Below are 21,843 nucleotides of genomic sequence, written 5' to 3'. Positions count from 1 at the left end.
CATAACATCTCATTCCTGATGAAAGGTATTTAAAAGTTGCAGTTTCTTGAGAAATTGGGAAACTGCACTAAGAATTCTTCAATGAAAATTACATTTCAATATTTTCTTCTTTCTTCTATGTAGGTCAGAATTTTAGCAGTCTGAGAAAAGATGGGAAAACTCTGAGAAAACATAAAGGGCAACCCTTTGAGGAAGTTTTGTTTTTATTGTAAATGAATAAATGAGTGACGCTAGTTCCATAGAAATGTTGAAACCAATTTACCTTCTAGTGACGGAGCAGTAGAGTTTAAAGAGGTGGTATTAGAAGCAGAGCTAGGAGTAATCATTGTCGTCAACCTCTCAGCAATGGTAGTATTTGGAGAATTAGTTGAATTAGTTTCCTCACCAGAGACTGGATTTTCTAAAAATGAAAAAGGAAAGAAATGAAAAATATTTATAGTTGTCTAGTACAATTTGACGCTGTAGAAGAGGCTTTGATGAGGCTCAAAGTGGAAATGCTGTAACAACAAAAATATGGAGTCCTTTTCTTTATTGTTCATGGTAGAAAGTTTACTTGAGGCAAATAAAAAATTGCATGTCACTTCTCAACAGATTGATGTTGCCTGGTTTCCTCTTATACATCGCCACAACAGAAACTGATGCAGGTTAATTGTTTATTATTATTTACTGGACAACTTGTGCTCCTTTGGGTCATCATTTCAGAGATATTTCCTTATCTAAACAGAAAAACAGAATGACCCTTTGTGGACAAAAAAGGAGTGGGAATGGAAATGACTTACACATTCCTGTTGGTTTCCCCATTGACTTTCCTTGTGGGAAGTTGGCAGGGAGTTTCAGAATCCTTCCTTCCTTCCTTCCTTCCTTCCTTCCTTCCTTCCTTCCTCCCTCCCTCCCTCCCTCCCTCCCTCCCTCTCTCCCTCCCTCCCTCCCTCCCTGCCTGGAAAGCACTAGGGGAACAGGAAGGGAAGAGAGAGAGATCAATGTGGGAAAGACATGCTATTTGTTCAATTGCTTGTACATTGGCTTAGATTAAAGTTATTCTAAAAAAACATGGAAAATGTGAATTTCAGGAAGAGTTTTAGGGAGGGAATCAACACAAGAAGGCATTCAGGGAGGCAGTTCTAGGAGTATCTATTCCAGGCCAGCTTCTTCTAGAATACAAGGGTGGAGTAGAAGCCCTTTGGATGATTAAAATTTACAGGAAGGGATGTGATAATATAAAAGCAGATAAGCAAGTACATCCCATGGACGTTTCCTGTACCCTTGAAGTATAGCCTTTGAAACCTAAAGTGCCTTTGCCTTGGGACATCTTCTTTTGCAGCAGTGGACCTACGTGCCATACAGTGGGTGGGAAGAGCAATTTAATAATGGGGATTGCAATGAGAACACTACTATATTTTCTGACTTACCGTATATTTCTCTTTCTAGACTATAAAGAAGAAATATATTCACATTTCAGCAGGAGAGATCATGTACCTCCAAAACCACAAGCATGTAATGTACACATGTAGAAAGGTATACTGAGAAAATTAATCACATTATATTTTTCCCCATTGCAATTAAGCAATTTGAGAGTGGGAGATCAGGTGGAAAGGGCAGACAGACAGCTGAAGCTTCTTGCCTAAGCACCAGGGTGGATGGCAATAATATAAGCAGTCCTTGATAATAAAGACTTGGGGACACATTGCATTGAAAACTACAATGTCATGGCTAATACAGGGGTAAACAGTCAGGGCTCTTTGTGATTTCCCAAGCCGTACAGGTGTGCTTCCTACATACAATTCCTAATATGAAAAAAGAGGGGAATTATTTCATAGATATTTTTATCCTATCCTTGCTCGCGTTTTTATTCTGATCCAGTTACATCTGGAATGCAATCAACCAACGTACTCCTCAAAGGTCAAAAGCAGCTCTTTGCTGGAAACTCTTGCCCCAAAATGGAAGCACGAGAACGGTATCTAGAGGTCTGGAATACAATAAAGGGATGTATATATGTATATATGAATATATGCATATATGCATACTGTATATGTATAGGATCAAATGCTATCAATACACATCTGAAAATTTTAGATTGTCCTACCAGGGACAAAATTAATATAGACAGAAACCATATCAAAGGACTTGAGAGGGGAAAAAACGAAGACAGAAAAGACGGGTCATCTTGAAAATAGTGAGAGTTTGTTTAGATTGAGCTTGACTGGAAGAGAACCAACTGAGAATCAAATCATGAAGACAACTTTGAAGAATTTGGACAAATTGGGAAATCAAACAGGAGAGAATAACCAACTATATCAAAGACTGAGCAGATCTTACAGAGATGGAGGAGTGAGGAGAGCTGGATCGGGAAGTGGGCATTGAAAATACTTGTTGAAAGGGCCATTCAGAGGATGATAGTGGCAGAAACCAGATGGGAAAGCTTTAAAAGTAGGATTGAATGAAAAATGCTGGTGGAATGAAAGATAGCTACTTTAAGGAATTTATGATGCAGGACCCAAAGGCACTTAGAGAAGTAAAGAATAAAGATGTAACTGAATTAGCATGCCTATGCATGCACACACATATATACGCCTCTTCATTTTTTTTGCAAGAAAGTTCTGTATTAGAATAGGTGTTTCCTATCAAAATACATGCATTTGTATACAGATGTTTTTAATAATTGATGCTGTTTTTGTTTGGAAAATTGTACTGAACTATTCACAGTAGTGCTGGATTGCAACTTTACAGCACTTTACTTTAAACTGTGCTGGCAGTAACTCATAGAAGCTGAGGTTTATCAACATCTGGACAGCTATCTCTGACCTAATTCTTCATAATTCTTCACACAATATTTAAGATAATATTTCCATTTATAATTCCAGTAATAAAACACTGATACCTTAAAATATTTATTACCAATTATTTTGTCATTTTAGGCTAAATGCACTCAAGCTTTTAAAAACCGATTTTTTTAAAAAAAAATCAGTTGATTCTAACAAGAAATGCTAACAATTTCAGACTTTCAAACTGTTGGGGTTGTACTATATTTTTTCTTTAAAAGTCAAGGCACACTTGAAACTCAGGTAACAAGAGAACAAGTTTTAAATCTTTATTTCTATAATCCACATTTCACAACAGCTTTGTTTGTTACCTTTTGTGAAAATATTACAGATACCTAATGGAACTTATGAGCTACTATTATTGTTTCTGATAGCAGACAATTTTTCATGTGCTTTTTTCATGAGCCATACCTCTCTAAGTTCTTTTACAATTGTTTGAAAGTATGTTTTAGAGGAATTTTAATCATGGTATTTTTCTTCTACAGGTCAAAAGGCTAGAAGCAGAACAAGAAATCAATTATTTTCCAGTGTTTGGGCAAGGTGTATATTTATATGCACCAGCCTTATTAAAAGAACATTCTGTTGTGCAAAAGGATATGTTCCCATTGCCAAGAATTCTGGATTATCTTAAAATTAATCTAGAACAAATGTTTAGAGCCAAGTGCCTGAAACAGAGTAATTGATGTCTCATATAACATAGCTCAGGATGTGTGTATTAATACTGCAAGTTCACCATAGTGTTAGCCAGACATTATTTTGTATTCACTGCATGAAAGGCTATTTGTATACACATTCCAGTTTGCAAAGAAGTAACATTCATGTATTTGTATCCAAACCGTAGACATGTGAGAGTTACATGCTCATTTGTATACACATTCACTGAGTGCTTGATTTACATTTGCTTGTATGAACTGCTGAATTTATGGTAATTACAAATCTTCTTAATATAACCTACTATATAGTGAAAAAAACAGATTTATAGTCTTCATTTGATTTAGTATTAAATTTATATTCTGCTTCTTGATGGCAAGTTCAAATAAAGTAGAAAATACTTTATACTATAAAGTATAAGATGAACAAAATTAAAATCCTACTAGGTAACTTCTATCTTTTAGGAACAACTATTAACAGTAAAGGGACAAAAAGTAAGAGATAATTTGGGTCAGAAATGTTAAATTTACTCAGGCTCAAAACTTAAGAGAAAATTTTTATAAAATGTTTTATAGATGGCATCTGGATCCCAAGAAGTTGTCTAACATGTATCCTAATTTACAGTCTAAATGTTGGAGATGTGGTAGTTTAGAAGCCACCTATTTTCATATGTGGTGGACTTGTAGAAATATAAAAGCTTTTTGGATTAAAATTTGGTGGAACATTCAAAAGATTTTTAAGAGAAAGATAAAGTTTTCTCCGCAATTGTTTTTATTGGGTATTGTTGTAGATTGTGATGTTAAAGAAACTAATTTGATGTTGAATATGATAACAGCAGCACGGTTACTGGTGGGACAATATTGGAAGAAGGATAGTTTGCCTACTATAGAAGAATGGGTGCTTAAAGTTTCGAATCTTGCAGAAATGTCTAAGATTTCTGCTTACTTGAAAGATCATTCACAGGAAAGATATATTTCAGTTCGGAGGAGATGGATAGATTATATTCAGAACAAATATGGGACTAAAAAGTTCCATTTAGCTTATGAGTAGATTTTAGTGGGATATTGTTATTGGTACTTTGTATGTAGTTATGTTAAAGGGGAGTTAAAGCACATTATGAATTTGGTTAATTGTATATTATGCATAATTTTTATTTAGAATATGATTATTATAACTATAATCCTGTATTTAGCTCTGGGAAGTGGGCGGATTTGGGGTGGGGGGGATTTGGGGATATATTGTAAAATTTTGTTTTTGTAAAACTCTTTAATAAAAAAAAGTAAAAAAAATATGCCAAAGACTAGCACTTTGTAGAACAGCCATGAAAGTCTCAGAAAAGTTTCAATGCCTTTATGTATCTATGCCTACAAAGATAAGAATCATGCAAACTGTGGTAATCCCTGTGGCACTCTATGGAAGTGAATTTTTTGGGGGAAAAAGCATGATAGGAAATGTATTGACACCTTTGAACTTTAGTTTTGAGAAGACTGCTGAGAATACCAGGGACAGCTAAGAAAACAAACCAATGAATAATCAAACAAATCACAACAGATTTCTCCCTTGTATTCAAATGACTAGTCTCAAATAATCTCACTTTAGACATGTTAAGCAAAGACCTAGTTCTCTGGATAAGGCTCTAATACTGGGAAAGGTGGAAGGAAAGAAAGGAGTACGACCATAGCAAGGTGGATGGATGAGTTAGAAGACCTGAAAGACCAAGCTAGAGATAGATTGTCATGGAGAAAATCTATTTACATGGATGATAGGAGTTTAAAATGACCTAATGGCACTTAATAATCTCTTGTGAAAAATAGAATAAAATATCTGTGGTTTTCCTGTTGTTTTACTTCTTTGTAATGATGATTCTCACTCTTCAGTAACAATGCTTGTTCTATCTCTGTCACAAAGAAAAACTAGAAAGAAATATAAAATGAAACTTGCATACTGGGGCAGATTCTGACTCCCTTCTCTGATTGGCAGACCATTCCTGAAGACAAGGCGTTCTCAAATCTGCATGAACCCATAGGATTTTCCTGTCCCTTATGATAATCAAGTATTATAGAAATTACATGGAAGACAGGGTATCAGTTTATCCATGTGGTGGATTTATTAGTTTAAATTTTCCTTCTTCCCACCTACTAGAAACCTGTATTTTCAAGAGTGTAGTAATGAGTAACGATCTGATATGTTATAGAAATCAAATGAATTGTTCTGTGAGGTTAAAATTCCTAATGAATTTAAGGAGCTATTTTGAATAGTACACTTTCTGTTTAAAGTTCATATTAAACTGCTTTAAACATTCCTTATCCCTTCTTTGTTAGTTTCTTTAATAGGTGTGCTAAATTTATTTATTTATTTATTTATTTATTTATTTATTTATTTATTTATTTATTTATTTATTTATTTATTTATTTATTCTTGGGACTTATATTGCCGCCCTATCTCCCAAAGGACTCAGGGCGGCTAACAACAATAAAAAACAACAATACAAAAATTAAAAAAGAATTAAATAACAGCCCCAAAATAAATTAACTACACAGTTAAAAATTAAAACATATTTAAAAACCCATCATCAATCCAGGTCAGCCTGACGGAAGAAGAAAGTTTTGAGGTCGCGGCGAAAGGACCGGAGGTCCGGGGCCATCTGAAGCTCAAGGGGGAGTTGGTTCCAAAGGGCTGGTGCTCCCACAGAGAAGGCCCTCCCCCTGGGGGTCACCAGCTGACATTGTCTGGCCGATGGCACCCTGAGGAGGCCCTCTCTGTGTGAGCGCACTGGGCGATGGGAAGTCGTCCCCGTAGCAGATGGACCTGCAAATATCCCGGGCCTAAGCCATGTAGGGCTTTAAAGGTAAGTACCAGCACCTTAAATCTTCCGTTTTGCCACTCCCTGTCGTGGGGTTGCTGAGCCAACAAGATGGTTCCGCCCTAGACGCCTTATGGACCCTGAGCGGTTCCAAATGGCGCTTGGGCCCCCACCTGCCTCCTTTGCTCACAGCTCGGTCGATGCCCTAGTGGAAGCCTGGGAAAGGGCAGCCACAGAGGCACTCGACCAAGTTGTACCCATGCGGCCCTTGACCCGACGCAGATCTCAACGGGCCCCATGGATCTCCATGGAGCTCCGCGAGATGAAGCGTCGGAGACGGGGCCTAGAGAGCTGTTGGAGGTCCAGCCGATCCAAATCCGACCGGTTACGACTAAGGTCGTTTACGAGAACTTATCTCGCAGCGTTGAGGGTGGCTAGGTCTAACCACTTTGCCACCCTCATCGCATCCACAGATAATTGCCCGGCCGCCCTGTTTAGGGTAACTCGCTCTCTTCTTAATCAGGAGGTGAGGGAGGAACCCTTGCAGGGTCGAGCCGAGGAGTTTAGTCGATTTCTGTCGGACAAAATCGCTCGGATCCGGATCGGTTTGGACTCCGACTGGGCAGAGTCTGACGAAGAGGATACGGGCGGCCTTGTCGATTTAATCTGGGAAGAGTTTGATCCTGTGACTCCTGAAGAAGTGGACAAGATCATGGAGAAGCTGAGCTCCACCACGTGTTTGTTGGACCTGTGCCCCTCCTGGCTGACTTATGCAGCCCGGGATGGGACACGAGGCTGGCTCCAGGCAGTGATTACTGCCTCTTTGAGTCAGGGTAGCTTTCCCACCACCTTGAAGGAGGTGGTGGTGAGACCCCTCCTCAAGAAGCCTGCCTTGGACCCAGCAATTTTAAACAACTATCGTCCGGTCTCCAACCTTCGCTTTTTAGCGAAGGTTGTTGAGAGCGTGGTGGCGTAGCAGCTCCCTTTGTTTTTGGATGAAGCTGATTACCTAGACCCGTACCAATCGGGTTTCAGGCCCGGGTACAGCACGGAGACGGCATTGGTCGCACTGGTGAATGATCTCTGGCTGGCTCGGGACAGAGGTTGCTCCTCTGTCCTAGTCCTTTTAGACCTCTCAGCGGCTTTTGATACCATCGACCATGGTATCCTGCTGCAACGTCTCAGAGGGTTAGGAGTGGGAGGCACAGTTCTCCAGTGGTTCTCCTCTTACCTTCTGGGATGTTCGCAGTCGGTGTTGGCAAAGGGGCAGAGATCGACCTTGAGACCTCTCATTTGTGGAGTCCCTCAGGGATCGGTTCTCTCGCCTCTCCTGTTCAACATCTATATGAAGCCGCTGGGTGAGATCATTCGTGGTTTTGGAGTTGGGTATCACCAATATGTTGATGATACCCAGCTTTTTATTTCGACCCCAAACCACCCCAGCGATGCCCTCGACGTGATGTCCCGTTGCCTGGAGGCGGTCCGGGTCTGGATGGGGAGGAACAGGCTTCGACTCAACCCTGACAAGACTGAGTGGCTGTTCGTGCCGGCATCCCGGGAAATTCCGATTATTCCATCATTGGCCATGGGGGGTGAACTATTACCCCCCGTAGATAGGGCCCGCAACTTGGGGGTCCTTCTAGATTCACAGCTCTCTTTGGAAGAGCATATTGGAGCTGTGACTAGGGGGGCCTTTGCCCAGGTTCGCCTGGTGCGCCAGTTGCGGCCCTATCTAGACCGGGATGCCTTGCGCACAGTCACTCATGCGCTCGTGACCTCTCGTCTAGACTACTGTAATGCACTCTACATGGGGCTGCCCTTGAGGTCCACCCGGAGACTCCAGCTGGTGCAGAATGCAGCCACGCGAGTTGTCTTGGGAGTTTCCCGATACTCCCATGTTACACCTTTGCTCCGTGAGTTGCATTGGCTTCCGGTTGCTCTCCGGGTGAGGTTCAAGGTGTTAGTGATGACTTACAAAGCCCTTCATGGCATGGGGCCAGGTTACCTACGGCAACACCTGCGGCCGGCATCAACTTCCCTCCGTCCAGTGCGCTCCCACAGAGAGGGCCTCCTCAGGGTGCCGCCGATCAAAGAATGCCGATTGGTGACCCCCAGGGGGAGAGCGTTCTCTGTGGGCGCGCCAGACCTATGGAACCGCTTACCGGTTGAGCTCCGGATGGCCCCCGACCTTCACTCCTTCCGGTGCGATCTCAAAACTTTCTTTTTCGAACAAGCTGGCCTGGTCTGATGGGATGGGGTTGGGTTTTTATAAATAGTTTTTAATTTTAATATGTATTAATTTTATGGGCATAATTGTTTAATGGCTTTTTAATTTTTGTATTCTATTTTTTATTGTGTATTGCCCTGTTCACTGCCCTGAGTCCTTCGGGAGAAGGGCGGTATACAAATTAAATTATTTTTATTATTATTATTATTATTATTATTATTATTATTATTATTATTATTATTATTATTATTATTATTATTATTATTATTATTATTATTATTATTATTATTATTATTATTATTATTATTATATCTCGCCCGGAAGACAACTGGTAGCCAATGCAGCTCACGCAGGAGGGGTGTAATATGGGAGTATCGGGATGCTCCCATCACTACCCGCGGGGCCGCATTCTGCACCAGCTGAAGCCTCCGGGTGGTCTTCAAGGGCAGCCCCATGTAGAGAGCATTGCAGTAATCTATCCGAGAGGTAACGAGTGCATGAGTGGGAATGTATATAAATTTGATCATTTTTGTATGCTCTTGGGTATGCGTGCTTGCTTGATTTTTAAGGCGAGAAAAGGAAAGTCTTGGAAAAGGGGACTTGTCTTTTTGTAGAGGTGGAAGCCCAAACTCTGGATCCTCACATGTTTAAACTGTAAATGACTATAAATCAAACAAGTGGTAGTAGTGCTTCAACCTTGGAAGTGAAAATGCAGAACGTTGTAACCCATTCAACATCACTGAGGTGATGCTGTCACACAAATTAGATATTTGCTTTTCTGAGGAACAAGAGTGCAGTGCTTTGTGTTCAATATTACAATGAAATTGAGAGGTGTTATTAGTGGTGTGTTCAAACATCTGTGAGGCAGAATCTGAGGTGGCAGGAAAGAACTCTTAAGATCTAAGTTCCTTTGATTGTTTAAAAAACAGCTGTGGGCCCTCTAGTCAAATTAGGACCATAGCACTTTAAAAGGGAGCTTATTCTTTTTATGTGCTCTGTTTACAGAAGCAAATATTTCCATTCTGCTTTTGGGAAAATGAATTTGTGCTTGTCTGTATGGATGAGGTGAAACTGGGAAAAGCCTCAACAGGAAAACTCTAAAGCTCTTTTGATGTATTGTGCCCTAATCTGACTCAGGTTCACTCACAGCTGCATTTGTAGAAAAGAGAGATCCAGCCAAGGATCTCATACTATTTTTCATCTAGTTGCACCCTTTAAAATAATACAAGACACAACAACTTGTTGAACAATGAATAAAATTACTCAATAATTATCCTTTCTCTTCCAGCAAAAATATTATATGTAGTTGAAAGGAGGATTTAATCCAAAAAACATTGCCATGTTTCTTTAAGAAACAATGATTTCATCTAGAGATAATAAGGCTCTGGAAATGGACAGTTTGTCCCATGAAGTAAGCTAGCATACTTATGGCTCTAGATCAGCAAAAATCTGCATTGGGCATCTCATTTAGAGGAGAGAGTATCCTTCAGTTCTCATTGGAACTACTTTTGCTAGTAAACTGCAGATGAAAGCCCTGGGTCAACATCCTATGGTTTGCAAGCCCAAGAAAATAGGAATGGCACTACTGCATTTAACCCTTTCCAGGTAACATAGAAGGATAAACTTGAAAGATAAATCCCCCCAACCCCTCCCTCCCAATTCAAGAAGTGAATGCATGCTGAAAATGCCATAGTTTATAATGATGTCAAACTGAGACTTGACCTACAACTCCACACAATGTTTAGGCTAAGACTTAAAATAGTATCATGGAAATTCTATGCTTATCTTAAATACAAAGTAAGTCTAAACTAATCAGAAAAACCAGTCTTTAAAATAGGGTTTGTCGGTAATTCAGTTGCAGGTAAGTTTGCATGAAGCACAAGACTTTAACTGCAAAGAAAACTGTCACTAACAGCTAAAACAAGGGCTCTACATTTACATCTATGTTTCTGACTTTGCTAATAGAAAATGCCCTTCTGTAATGACACTGCTTACTGATATCAGTGGAAATATATGAGATATATCTTTGCTTAATCCATAGATTGAACTATAGAATTAAAGGATTTTTTTTTAAAAAAAACAATCAATGATAGCCCATTGTTTTAGGTATACTTTTGGAAAAAAATCTGCAAAAAGATCTAGTATAATTTGTGAATTTGATAATTTTTGAATATAACCACACATGAAATTAAATCTTATTCAGACATTGAGTCTACTACCATGCTGCCATCTTATGGACAAAGAGCCAAAATGTAATAGAAATACAGTATCTCATCATTTTTTTTTCCTTACATGGTTTATTCATAAAACTGATATTGATTAATATCAATTGATATTATCAATTAGATAAACAGATCAATCAGACAAATTGCTATACAGCTTATATATAAGTTGACAAAACCTTGACAAAATGAAATCAGTTGAATCTGTAAGCAAAAGTTTTAAATAACTGTCAGGACCCACCCCAATCCACGTCTTAAGAAAACAAAAACTCCTGGAGTCAGTTCTAGTCCAAAAGGAATTTTTACTAGGACATGTTTGGTTGTGGAAATACAAGACAGGACCTGCTATTGTTTTACAGATTGAAACTTTATAAAGAGTTCCTGGTTCAACCCCCCTTCCCTCAACCCCGTTTGGTCAGCCCCCCATCATTTACTTCGTGTCATCCCTTTCGTGGGAAAAGGGAACTTTGGATCTTTATGGTTATTGCCTTCTTCCTTTACAGATTCAAATGGGGACACAGGCCAGATGCCTTCTTCCCTAACCCTCCCCTTTGTTCCCCCAGTTCAAAAGGTTTCCCTTGGTCTTTGAAATAACCTAAGGCAGGCTGAATCCACATCCGCTCCTCCTTCCTCGGGAGATGGCAGAATCCGGGGGGGGGGAATAATGTTTTAAACATACATTTATGAATGTGATATAAATGGATTCTGACAATAACATTGGTCAGAGTGACCAGGGTTAGTAGCTCACAGCAAATATCAACATAAAAATGTACAGTATAATAAACATGTTTGGTGGGCTTCAGTGACTCCACATGGGTAAAGTCTGAATTTAATGTTGTATGATTATTACTTTTAGTGCAGCAATGATTTTTCAATAGGAATGGGAGCAAAATGAATCAGTTAAAATATAATGCTAATGGTTATTTTAGTACTTCAGATTCCCACAAACACTTTAGTTTATATAAAGCTTCTATGGACAAAAACAATGGAAAACAATAGATTAACATGAGATGTAGCAAGTGCTCTCGCTGTGTGTGTGTGTGTGTGTGTGTGTATGCTCAAATGAACATTCTGTCCCTGTACCTCCCACAGGAAGGCCCTGAATATAGATTACAGTAACCACAGTACAAGAATTTCTACACCCACAACAGTCATAAACTCATGCAAAGAAATCAGGTCCATCACAATTAGTAGCACCCAAGCTGTTGAAGCCTGGCACCCTACAAGCAATTCCCTCAACAGACACATTGACCTACAACCAGCTTGACCTGCACAGCCAACCAGAGAGAGCACCGACCCTTAACCAACCCACACAAGCACTTCACCTGCCAATGACCCTCACCTGAGGTAACCTCCCCATCACAAGATCCATCACAAGACTCTCACTGATGACACCTGACCCAACACAAGACCCATTACAAGACCCTCACTTGACACACCCAGACCTGTCCCATCACAAGACCTACTGACCACACAAAGCCCTAATAAACAGAAGAATGCTGACACTGACATCCCCTAAACTCTGCTGAAGATGTTACCTAGCCAATCCAGAAGTTCGAAGAATGAACTTTCATCCTCATAAATGGGAAAATTAAGTCTTCTCATCTAAATGTATATTTAGTCAAGTTCCATTGACTCACTTCTAAGTGAACAGCCTGAATCACTGAGTTTAGATGGCAATAAATTATATGTCCTACAACCTTTACAGGTAGAATGAGAAAAAGGGTCTTTTCTGTTATGGTACCAAGGTTATGAAAGTACATCCTTGAGTAAGTCTATAATTATGCCACCTAAAAATATAATAGAAATGTATCTAGACTTCAGGTCATATTCAATCTCACCTATCCATCACACTTCCCTAAAAAACCAAATGACTTGAAGAGAAAGGATTTCAGGAAGTTAATTGCTACTCTGATGTCAACTATTCTTACAGAGGCTTTTTTTTGCCTTTCCTGTGCCTTTGCCTTTCCTCTCTCCCAGGAGAATACTGTTTGGAGCAACTCCTTTGCCAGCTCCTTGCTCATCTACTCTGTTTATGTTTCGGCTCCAGAGGAGACACTTGAAGAACAGTTCTCTACGGGATAGCATGAACTATCTGCTAATTCTTGAAGGTTTGTTTCTTTGTAAACCTTTTCAAATGGGTGATGTCATGGAAAGAACAAATCAGCTTTGTGGTCAGAATTCAATGTAGAATTCATTATTCAAATATGCAGACATGTGGTAAAATGAAAACTTAGAAAAACCTGTATTGTAATGCAAATAATTCCTTAATGGCTAGAATTCCCTGGATCCTTGAAAAGAAAAACTTGAATTATTGTTTGAGAATTTGAATTACCCCATAAAATGAACTTAATTTAATTTAATATCAAATTTCTACAAACAAAAACAAAGTGGTTAAAGCACTAGGCTAGAAACCAGGAAACTGTGAGTCCTGTTCCACCTTACGCTTGAAGGCTGGCTGGCTGACTTTGGGCAGTCTTCTCTCTCAGCCCAATGCACCTCACAGGATTGTTGTTGTGGGGAAAATAAGGTATTAGGTATTTTCACCACCTTGAGTAATTTATAAAAATATGAAAGCAGGATAAAAATGCTTCCTGTAACCCTAACCATAACTCCAATAAACATTTTACCTTTAAAGACAAGTTACTCTAGGGAGGGTGAAAAACATGTTAACCCTTCATCAATCTGTATGTCAAAAAGGATTTTTCTCTGCTTTCCTTAAAAGGGGCAAGAGCAACCAGGAAAGCAGTGGTGGGATTCAGCCGGTTCGCACCACTTTGGCAGAACCGGTAGCTGATTTTTTGTTGCCCAGGCCCAGAATGGATTTCCGGAAGCGGCATCCACACAGAGAACCGGTTGTTCACATATCCAAATCCCACCACTGCCCATAGGAGTATTATAGTTATTGAGGAAAGGAAGAGGTTGTCAGTTAAAGAGGAAGTTCAGGAAGTATGAGACAAAATATTGTATTTACATTCAAGTCTCAACTTAGAAATCCTATTTTAGCATCAAAATTCTGGCTCTCATACAATTTTTTTCCTTTTTATCTAGGGGCAGCCAATCTCTGCTCTGACTATTGTAGAATTTGCCTTACAGAGGACAAAAGACATCAAGCCACTACATCTCTCATTCATTCTCAATCAGCAATTCATTTTCAATTTGATGGAGATTCCACAATAGTCAGAAACATTCTGCGTAATTCTGTCTGTTCCTCAACTACTCTACCAGAGTATCAGTTTCAGATATAATTTAGCCTTTGCCTGCCTAAATCTGAATCCATGAACTTTGGATTTGCTGCATCTAGTGTATTAACCACTATATTTCAGTTTCTAGCTTTTTGAGAGTGGCTATATAGAATCATCACACCTGCAGCATTTGTCTTGTCCCTTTGCAACAGCTATTTACAACATAAAAGTTTCCTGTAAGGAAGGAAGAAAGCAAACCAGATGAACAATCACCACATCTGCCTTTATCTGCCACGGCTTTTTGAACTACAACTGATTTCCTCATACATAGTTTTGGAACCTGAAAGTTTGCTTGACTTTTTTTTTTTGGGGGGGGGGTGTGAATGCTTCAAGCCAGTCATCTGTATTAGATGTAGAGGAGGCTACCTGTATTAAATGCAGAGGAAGCTATGTGGTGCATTTGCCTTTTTTCTGTTCTGAAAATGGAAGGCTTAACAGAATTAGATCACACTGCACATGTTTGTTAGAGCTCCATTTTAAGAAAAAGTAAATAAAAGAGAAAAACGATAAATTGCAAAATGACCCCTTTCTCTTTTAAGGAAAAACTATGTTTCTTCAACCCACTCATACCCATTTCTTAGATAGTGAATAATTTTGTGACTGTGACCTTTGATGAAATAATTACAAGCTTTTCATCTTCCTAGGAATAGAGTGGAATAATAAGTATACACTAATATTTATTGCATTGCAAAAGCTGATAAATTGAATAAATTGCATTGTAACCTTGCTTTTGCTTTGCATGTTCAAACCATGCACTTTTTAAAATAATGTAAAAAAATATAAAGCAAGACAATAACTCACATTCTTTAAGCAGAGTTGCAAATCCTTCTTGCCTTCATATGGTCATATCTGATGCAACAACATAGTCTTGGGAAATAGAATTAGACCTAATAGAATATATACATGTGGGAAACTCTATATGCACATTAGTATGTACATGTGTACATTGTTGTATATATATGTGTCCATGAGAAAGTCCAATAAACTCGTGAGTCAATTGTCAAATCTTGTGTATAGGTTTTTGCTCAATAACATTTGTATACAAGTCTTATATTATTTCAGTGTAAGATCTTCCATACTAGCAATTTATAATACAACTAAGCCCTAGCTGTAGCAATCTAAAGCCTGTCTTTATTAATAATACATCACTACAACAATGGCTGGATTTGCTGTAAAACTATTAGAATGGAAATCCTCAGTATGCATTTTCATGCCTTCCAGACAATGGCTTTGCAAAGTTTTAAAGCAATGTAAGAATGGCTTCTGTATCCTTGATAGTCTAAAACTGTATATCCTCTTATTTGACCAACTGATTTTAGCTGAGAAATCTAATGATAGAATAGCTGAGGTTGAAGGTAAATGTTAGCACTTAGCTTCAGGCTTCCAAAATTAATATCACACTGCTATGTGGGTAAAAATGAGCTTCAGAATTTCATTTGTTGGAGGATATGGGAAATCAAATTGGAGAAACCAAGATTTTTGTATTTGTGATTTATTCTGCCAATAGCTATAATGAATACCACCTTTGGAGATTCTGAGCAACATTAGTCATGAATCTTTAGTTTTGTTCTTCTCCAGCCATGTGGCAGGAATTCAGAAGGGTGGAGTCCCCTTCCCTCTGGAAGTATCTGATAAAATTCTACCCATTCCCTCCTCCAGATGCTTTTTCCTTTTCCACATGGGCCTAGACAGGATATGGGTGTGGGCTTTACACTCACGAATTGCACAAAGAAAAGACTGAGGAGAATGTGAGAAGGAGAGAAGTTGACAACTTAAAACATTACAACACCTGGTTAAGCCAACTCCTTGCTCATTTACTCTACTCAAATGTAATAGCTGAAGTGCCTACAACATCAGTGTTTTATTTTTTTAATGGATTGCATATGATGTCAACATCTGAGTTTTGTCATCTTTCAAACTTCAAAAAAACAGTTTTAAAAACCTCACACCACAGTTCATTATATCATATTAGGATATTATTGCTCAACATTCTATTTCAGTTCAGTTCAAGTAATTTAACTTTAAAATGTCATTAGGATTTGAATTAAATCAGATATAATCCCTATTATAACCTATCCTTCTGCAAGTTTCTACACCAATTCAGGTTGTATATATTGGAAATAAAATTAACATAAAAGTGCTAAAATTAAATTTAGCATTGCTATGGTATAATCTCTGGTGATTTCAGATTCAGATTATTCCCATTCTATTAATCCTCTTGAAAACTTTTTGAAATATCTTTTTTCTAATATTGATGAAAAAGCAAAGAAGCAGGAGAAACAAATGACTAAATAAATCCCAGCACATAAGTTACCTCCTTTCTATGAAGAAACATTGAAAAATTATCTAGATTTTTCTGTTTGCTCTGGAAAACAAGGAAAAAGAAAAATGTGCAAAGATAAACATTTGTCTTGTTAGATGAGCAAAACAAGCAAATAAATAAATAAATAAATAAAGTTAAAGTTGATTAACTTAATTTTTGATTGAATATTTTGATTAAATAATTGGGGAACACTTCCCCAGTGCAAAATGTAGAAGTGCACAACTCTCTTTTGCCCTTTAGATTTAACCCAGCAAATTTGCAATGTGACCGTGGTCAAGACAATTGAATCTGAAACCTGATAAGGGAAAGTTAAAATGAAACATTAAATGACTGTGACTGTTAAATGTTTATCTTTTCAGCCACAAGTAAATTAGATCATGTTTCTTTTCTAAAGTTGCTTCAGCAGGTCAGGTCTCTTTAGCATTTTAACTCTTTAACTTTTTAACTCTTCTTGATTATGGATTCTGTAAGATTATCAAAAGAAAATACATTCCCATATTTCAGTTGCTATCTGTTATTTGTACACTTGTGTATTCAAATCATTCAGGTTTTTCAGTAAGAATAGACATTTCTTTAAAAAAGAAAAAGAAGGAATGGGTACAACCATACTTTTCTGAGAAATTGCCCTCTGGATTTTTCATTTTGCTTAGAGAGCTTTCTCTTCTGATTTTTCTTAAGAAATGAGGATCTCCAAGGAATTTTACCATGGCAATTTAAATAAGGCCTCCTAGTCAATTACTTATTTTGCTTTTGCTACATTCATGGAATTTAATGAAGAGATTTGGCTTACTCCTAACTCTAATAAAATACTGAATTTACATATCATTGAGAGAGAGAGAGAGAGAGAGAGAGAGAGAGAGAGAGAGAGAGAGAGAGAGAGAGGGAGGGAGGGAGGGAGGGAGGGAGAGGGAGATTTGTATTATAAAGATAGAGGGAAAGAATTCAAGAATCCACAAGTGCACAATAATCTCCTTAAAATGACTGCCCAGTATATACAAATCCCAAAACCCAAACTTCTCATGCATCTCCAAAATGGTAAACAGTCACCGCCATTTTTTGGAAGCCTTTGCTCCCTTGGACCCAATTCAATGCTAAGTTACATAGCCAATGGCCTTGGATACATTTTCTTTCAAGATGCATCTCAATCTTTCAGTAGAACATGAATACAAATTATGAGGCAGATTGAAATATATATCCATATAGTCAATTTGGCTACATATTGCAAAACCAATTCTGTGTTTTTCTAATTTCTGGTTAAGGGCCTGTCTATGGATTGAAACCTGCACTTGGACAACTGGCAAGTTGCTCTTCTAGTAACATGAGAACTTTCACAACTGTTAATAAAGTACTTGAAGATACTGCCTAGAATAGAGAAATAAACACACACACACACACACACAGAGACCATGATTACCGTGATTATCTGAAAGTTAATTAGGGGGCAGTTTTCATATATGATAACTAAAAAAGGATTCAAGTTATTATTTGAATGGTCATGTTCAGATATCCCATCCTTCTCAGGCATGATCAGCTTTTTACAGTTGCAAATCAGGGCACAAAGGACTCAAAATAATACAGTCTACTTGTCCCAGGGTTATTTACAGGCCAGATATTGTCCTTACCACCCCACTATGTTATAAATACTGACTAAGAGCTGATTATCTACATCCACTAAAACAGCAATGCATAGCTGTATTTTTTGTAAAGAATTTTATTTACACAATGTCTGCTACTGCAGAAAGAACTTGTAAGTTCTTTATATGATAGATAACATTGTTATACCAATATAGAATACATTTTTTTCTATGTAATAATAGGCATTTCACCCAGAAACACTGGAGGATAGTTATTAGGGAATGTGGACAACGTGCAGGTTCCCAGCAGGTGTCTAATATATATTTCTTGGCATTTGGACAAGCAAACAGAATCAAACATGTCAACTGAAAACAATTGGGGATCCTTTGGGGAGCACTTCAAAGTACAATAGATATAAAATATTCAGAAAAAGAACAGTATACCATCTAATGATATGCTGAATAAAAAATGAGTAAGTTGGCTACTTTTCTTCTTGGACAGAACATTTCAGTTGGTCTATGGTCCAATCAGTTGTTGACCATTTTCACCTGTGGTTATCATCATGAGAACATCTTCACTTACAGCTGAGCTTTATTAACTATTAAAACAAACTGAAAAAAGATAATACAATGGCACATGACCAACTTCCCATTGCTCAGAAAGGAAGGACTTTTTGAATGGTAAAATATCCTCATGCATGGTCAAATAAATTGTAAAATGCAGTATCAACTGGTGAATATATTCATCTGATAAACTCTGCTTTACTCTTTGCTACTGTTAGTATTGTGGGTGGTTTTGATTGTATTAATGACTGTTTTTCACTAAAAATATTTATTTAAAGAGTCTGGATATTGCAGTACGCAACATGTTCAAATAAAAAAAAACATTTTCTAGGTACATTGTGGACACAAAGCCAGCTAGGTGACCTTGGTTCACTCACTCACTTACTATTAGCCCTAGGAAGGAGATAATAGCAAAACATTTCTGAAAAAATCTTGCCAATAAAACTTCAGGGACTTGTCCAGGTGGTAATCAGGAGTCAACACTGACTGGAAGGCAAGCATGCACATGTGCACATGCAGGCACACACGCACACACAGAGACATTTATACCAAATATATTTTATCATGCTGCATTTTTAAAGTATTTTCAGAAAGATAAAGCATTTGCAATTAATAACTGTTTTTGAAACTAAACATTGGACAGTAGGGATTGGGAGAAGGATACATTTTAAAGAGTAAGCTTAAATAAATACACTAATTAGCAGACCAAACGTACCCCTTTAAGATATTAAAACAATAAACTATATAGCATAGACATTTGAGATTACAAGCATAGTATTTATTCTTTTAAAAAAACTTAACAGTATGTTTGCTTTTACTTATCTATTCTGGGTTAAGAATGAATGATAAAAATACATGCTAGGATAACTAAGCATTCTCGATGATTTGTGGAAAAGCATACAGATGCAAAGCAGTGAATAAAACACCTGCATCTGTTATCTGTATGCATTTCATCACAAAGGGAGGCTACACATCTGTAACCATTTCTGTCTATAAATCACTAATTTGGAAGATTTTGATTCCACACTGCATTCTTTTACTACTTTTATCTGCCTTTCGAACCTCAAAGGGATTGGCATTACTTTAAAAGTACACACTTCTGTTAATATTTCATAAGCTATGGCATACAGACTCCTAATTCCATTCTTTCACTTTTATGAATCAGAGGTTCATAGGTTGTACCTTCTTTTCAAATACTCACCCAGCAGGCACAAAACATAGAAGGTTGCCCAGAGGAATTTCTTCTCCTTCATGATCTTAAAACTCCACACTAGCATCATTCCCAGGACAGAAGCAGTGTCCAGGACTAACAATTGAATGATTCTCAGAGCTCCCCTCAGACTGAGTTTCTCTGCTGTGTTCTGGAGGCTTCAGTGTTTCTTCCTATTAACTAAAGCTTTTTGAGGTCAGTTCATTGTGGGATAGGATTCCCTCCTAAAACATGTGTTTGTGGCTCAAGATTGTGAGGTGGAGTTTTCTGAAGTCTGATCTCATAGCTTTATATAGTTCAGAAGAGTCTGTCAACATCATTGTTAAACTTCCCCTCACCCTACAATAGCACATCAGTTAACACTTTCCTGGAAACTTCTTGCTTTCATTATGGACAGAGCATACAGCTTTAAAATGTATATATAAGTATGTGAACAAATATTCTGGATACTTTAACATGAGCAGTGCTGGAAAAATTTTAAAACCACATTTCTTCTATTTAAAATAGTTTTGATTAGTTGCAATATTTAAACAAAAAGAAATCAAGAACTAACCGGTGAAAGGCACTTTTAAAGTAAGATTTTCTCCATGTGAAGAAAAGCAAACAGAAAGAAAGATTTAAAATCAATTAGCTTTAAGCCAACTGGGAAAGAACTTTAGCTAGAAGCATACTGAAATTGAAGGACTTGAGAACAGAATGTTATAAAGCCAGTGGAGGGAGCCTTACTGGGGCAGGTAGCAGTTTCTTATTGAACAGAAGATTCTTAAGAATCTTTATAAGCTTTATTACATGCAAGACAGGGCACTTAAAACATTTGGCTAGCTATTTTCTAAAAGCCTCTGGCATAGCAATTTGCATGCAGGTTTACAGAAGTTTCTTAATGCTGTCCACAAAGTATATTTAGAAAATGATTACATTTTTACTGGACTATCACCATGCATTGATCTAGGAAGTGTGCTATCAACTGGGCACTAAAATCCTGTATTATCTATTGCAAGGGCAGACAGTCATCTTAATTTGAAGCTCACATTTAGAATTTCCACAGTATATTGGCATTCTCACAAAACTATTAGTACCGCTTTATAAAACCCTAGTGAGACCACACCTGGAATACAGCAACCAGTTTTGGTCACTATACTACAAAAAAGATGTTGAGACTTTGGAAAAAGTTCAGAGAAGAACAACTAAAATGATCAAAGGCCTGGAGACTAAAATATATGAAGAACGGCTGCAGGACTTGGGTCTGGCTAGTCTAAAGAAAAGAAGAAATAGGGGTGACATGATAGCAGTATTCCAGTATCTGAGGGGCTGCCACAAAGAAGAGGGGTCAAACTATTCTCTTAAGCACCAGAGGGCAGGACAAGAAACAATGGTTAGAAACTGACCAAAAAGAGAAGCAACCTGGAATTAAGGAGAAACTTCCTAACAGTGAGGACAATTAACCAGTGGAACATCTTGCCTTCAGAAATCATGGACACGCCATCACTGGAGGTTTTTAAGAAGAGACTAGACATCACTTGTTTGAAATGGTATAGGTTCTCCTGCTTGGGGGGGGGTGGACTAGAAGACCTCCAAGGTCCCTTCTAGCTCTATTCTATTATCTTAAGAAGTCTTGCACATTCATAAAGTTTTGCCATGGGGGCAAGAGCAGTCACCAAACAAAATAGCAGTCTTTTATTAGATATTTCTTGTCATCTTCTATAGTTCCTTAGGACAGAATCCTCCCAGATATCACACTTTTTAAAATATATATTTCATACTCTTATTCCTACTACTACAGGATTGCTTCAGTGGTCAGGTAAGTATTTTTGAGTGTCTTACTATGAAATTAATATAGTAGTCGAGTGAAATGGGAACAGACCAATCTACATGGAGAGGCTGGGCTAGTTAGCCATAATAGTTACTATCTGTGCTTTTTTCTATTTACTGAGGTAGAGTCACATTAAGGGAACACTGTTTTGATATTATTCCCATTTAATATCAGATTAGACTCCAAAACACCCCCACAAAGAAGCCATCTTATAATAGATCAACTGGTCATCTCTCTCAAAAGAGAATGTGCAACCTTTTTTCCCAGTGGGTTTTGATAGCACAATAATGCCCAATTTTTGCTTCTCTTTTCTTGCAAGTCAGAATTAAACATTTTAAAAGCAAGCTTGATCTGAGTTTTGAACAGGACAGAGGTTTCAAAATTTGAATGATATG

General features: G+C 37.9%; 1 protein-coding gene and 1 long non-coding RNA gene across 4 annotated transcripts in view; one reads left to right on the top strand and one right to left on the bottom strand.

Annotated features, from left to right (window-relative positions):
* The window catches only part of LOC308666796, a 66,903-nt gene extending 62,853 nt beyond the window's left edge, over positions 1-4,050 (top strand). For all 3 annotated transcript variants that reach the window (XR_014026155.1, XR_014026156.1, XR_014026157.1), the window contains 3 exons: positions 592-644; positions 1,429-1,515; positions 3,305-4,050. This is a non-coding gene — a long non-coding RNA (uncharacterized lncRNA). The remainder of the gene's footprint in view (positions 1-591; positions 645-1,428; positions 1,516-3,304) is intronic.
* Positions 1-19,873, bottom strand: part of CD34 (CD34 molecule) — a 38,759-nt gene extending 18,886 nt beyond the window's left edge. Inside the window, exons 1-2 of the mRNA XM_081325728.1 lie at positions 19,630-19,873; positions 263-400 (exon numbers count right to left, since the gene is read on the bottom strand). Coding sequence (XP_081181854.1) covers positions 263-400; positions 19,630-19,708 — 217 coding nt within the window. The 5' untranslated portion in view covers positions 19,709-19,873. The remainder of the gene's footprint in view (positions 1-262; positions 401-19,629) is intronic.
* Positions 19,874-21,843: the final 1,970 nt, after the last annotated feature.

This window comes from Vipera berus (assembly GCF_964194415.1).
Source record: "Vipera berus genome assembly, chromosome: 3".
NCBI classification, from domain to species: domain Eukaryota; kingdom Metazoa; phylum Chordata; class Lepidosauria; order Squamata; family Viperidae; genus Vipera; species Vipera berus.
This window is presented reverse-complemented; position numbering and strand designations above follow the sequence as displayed.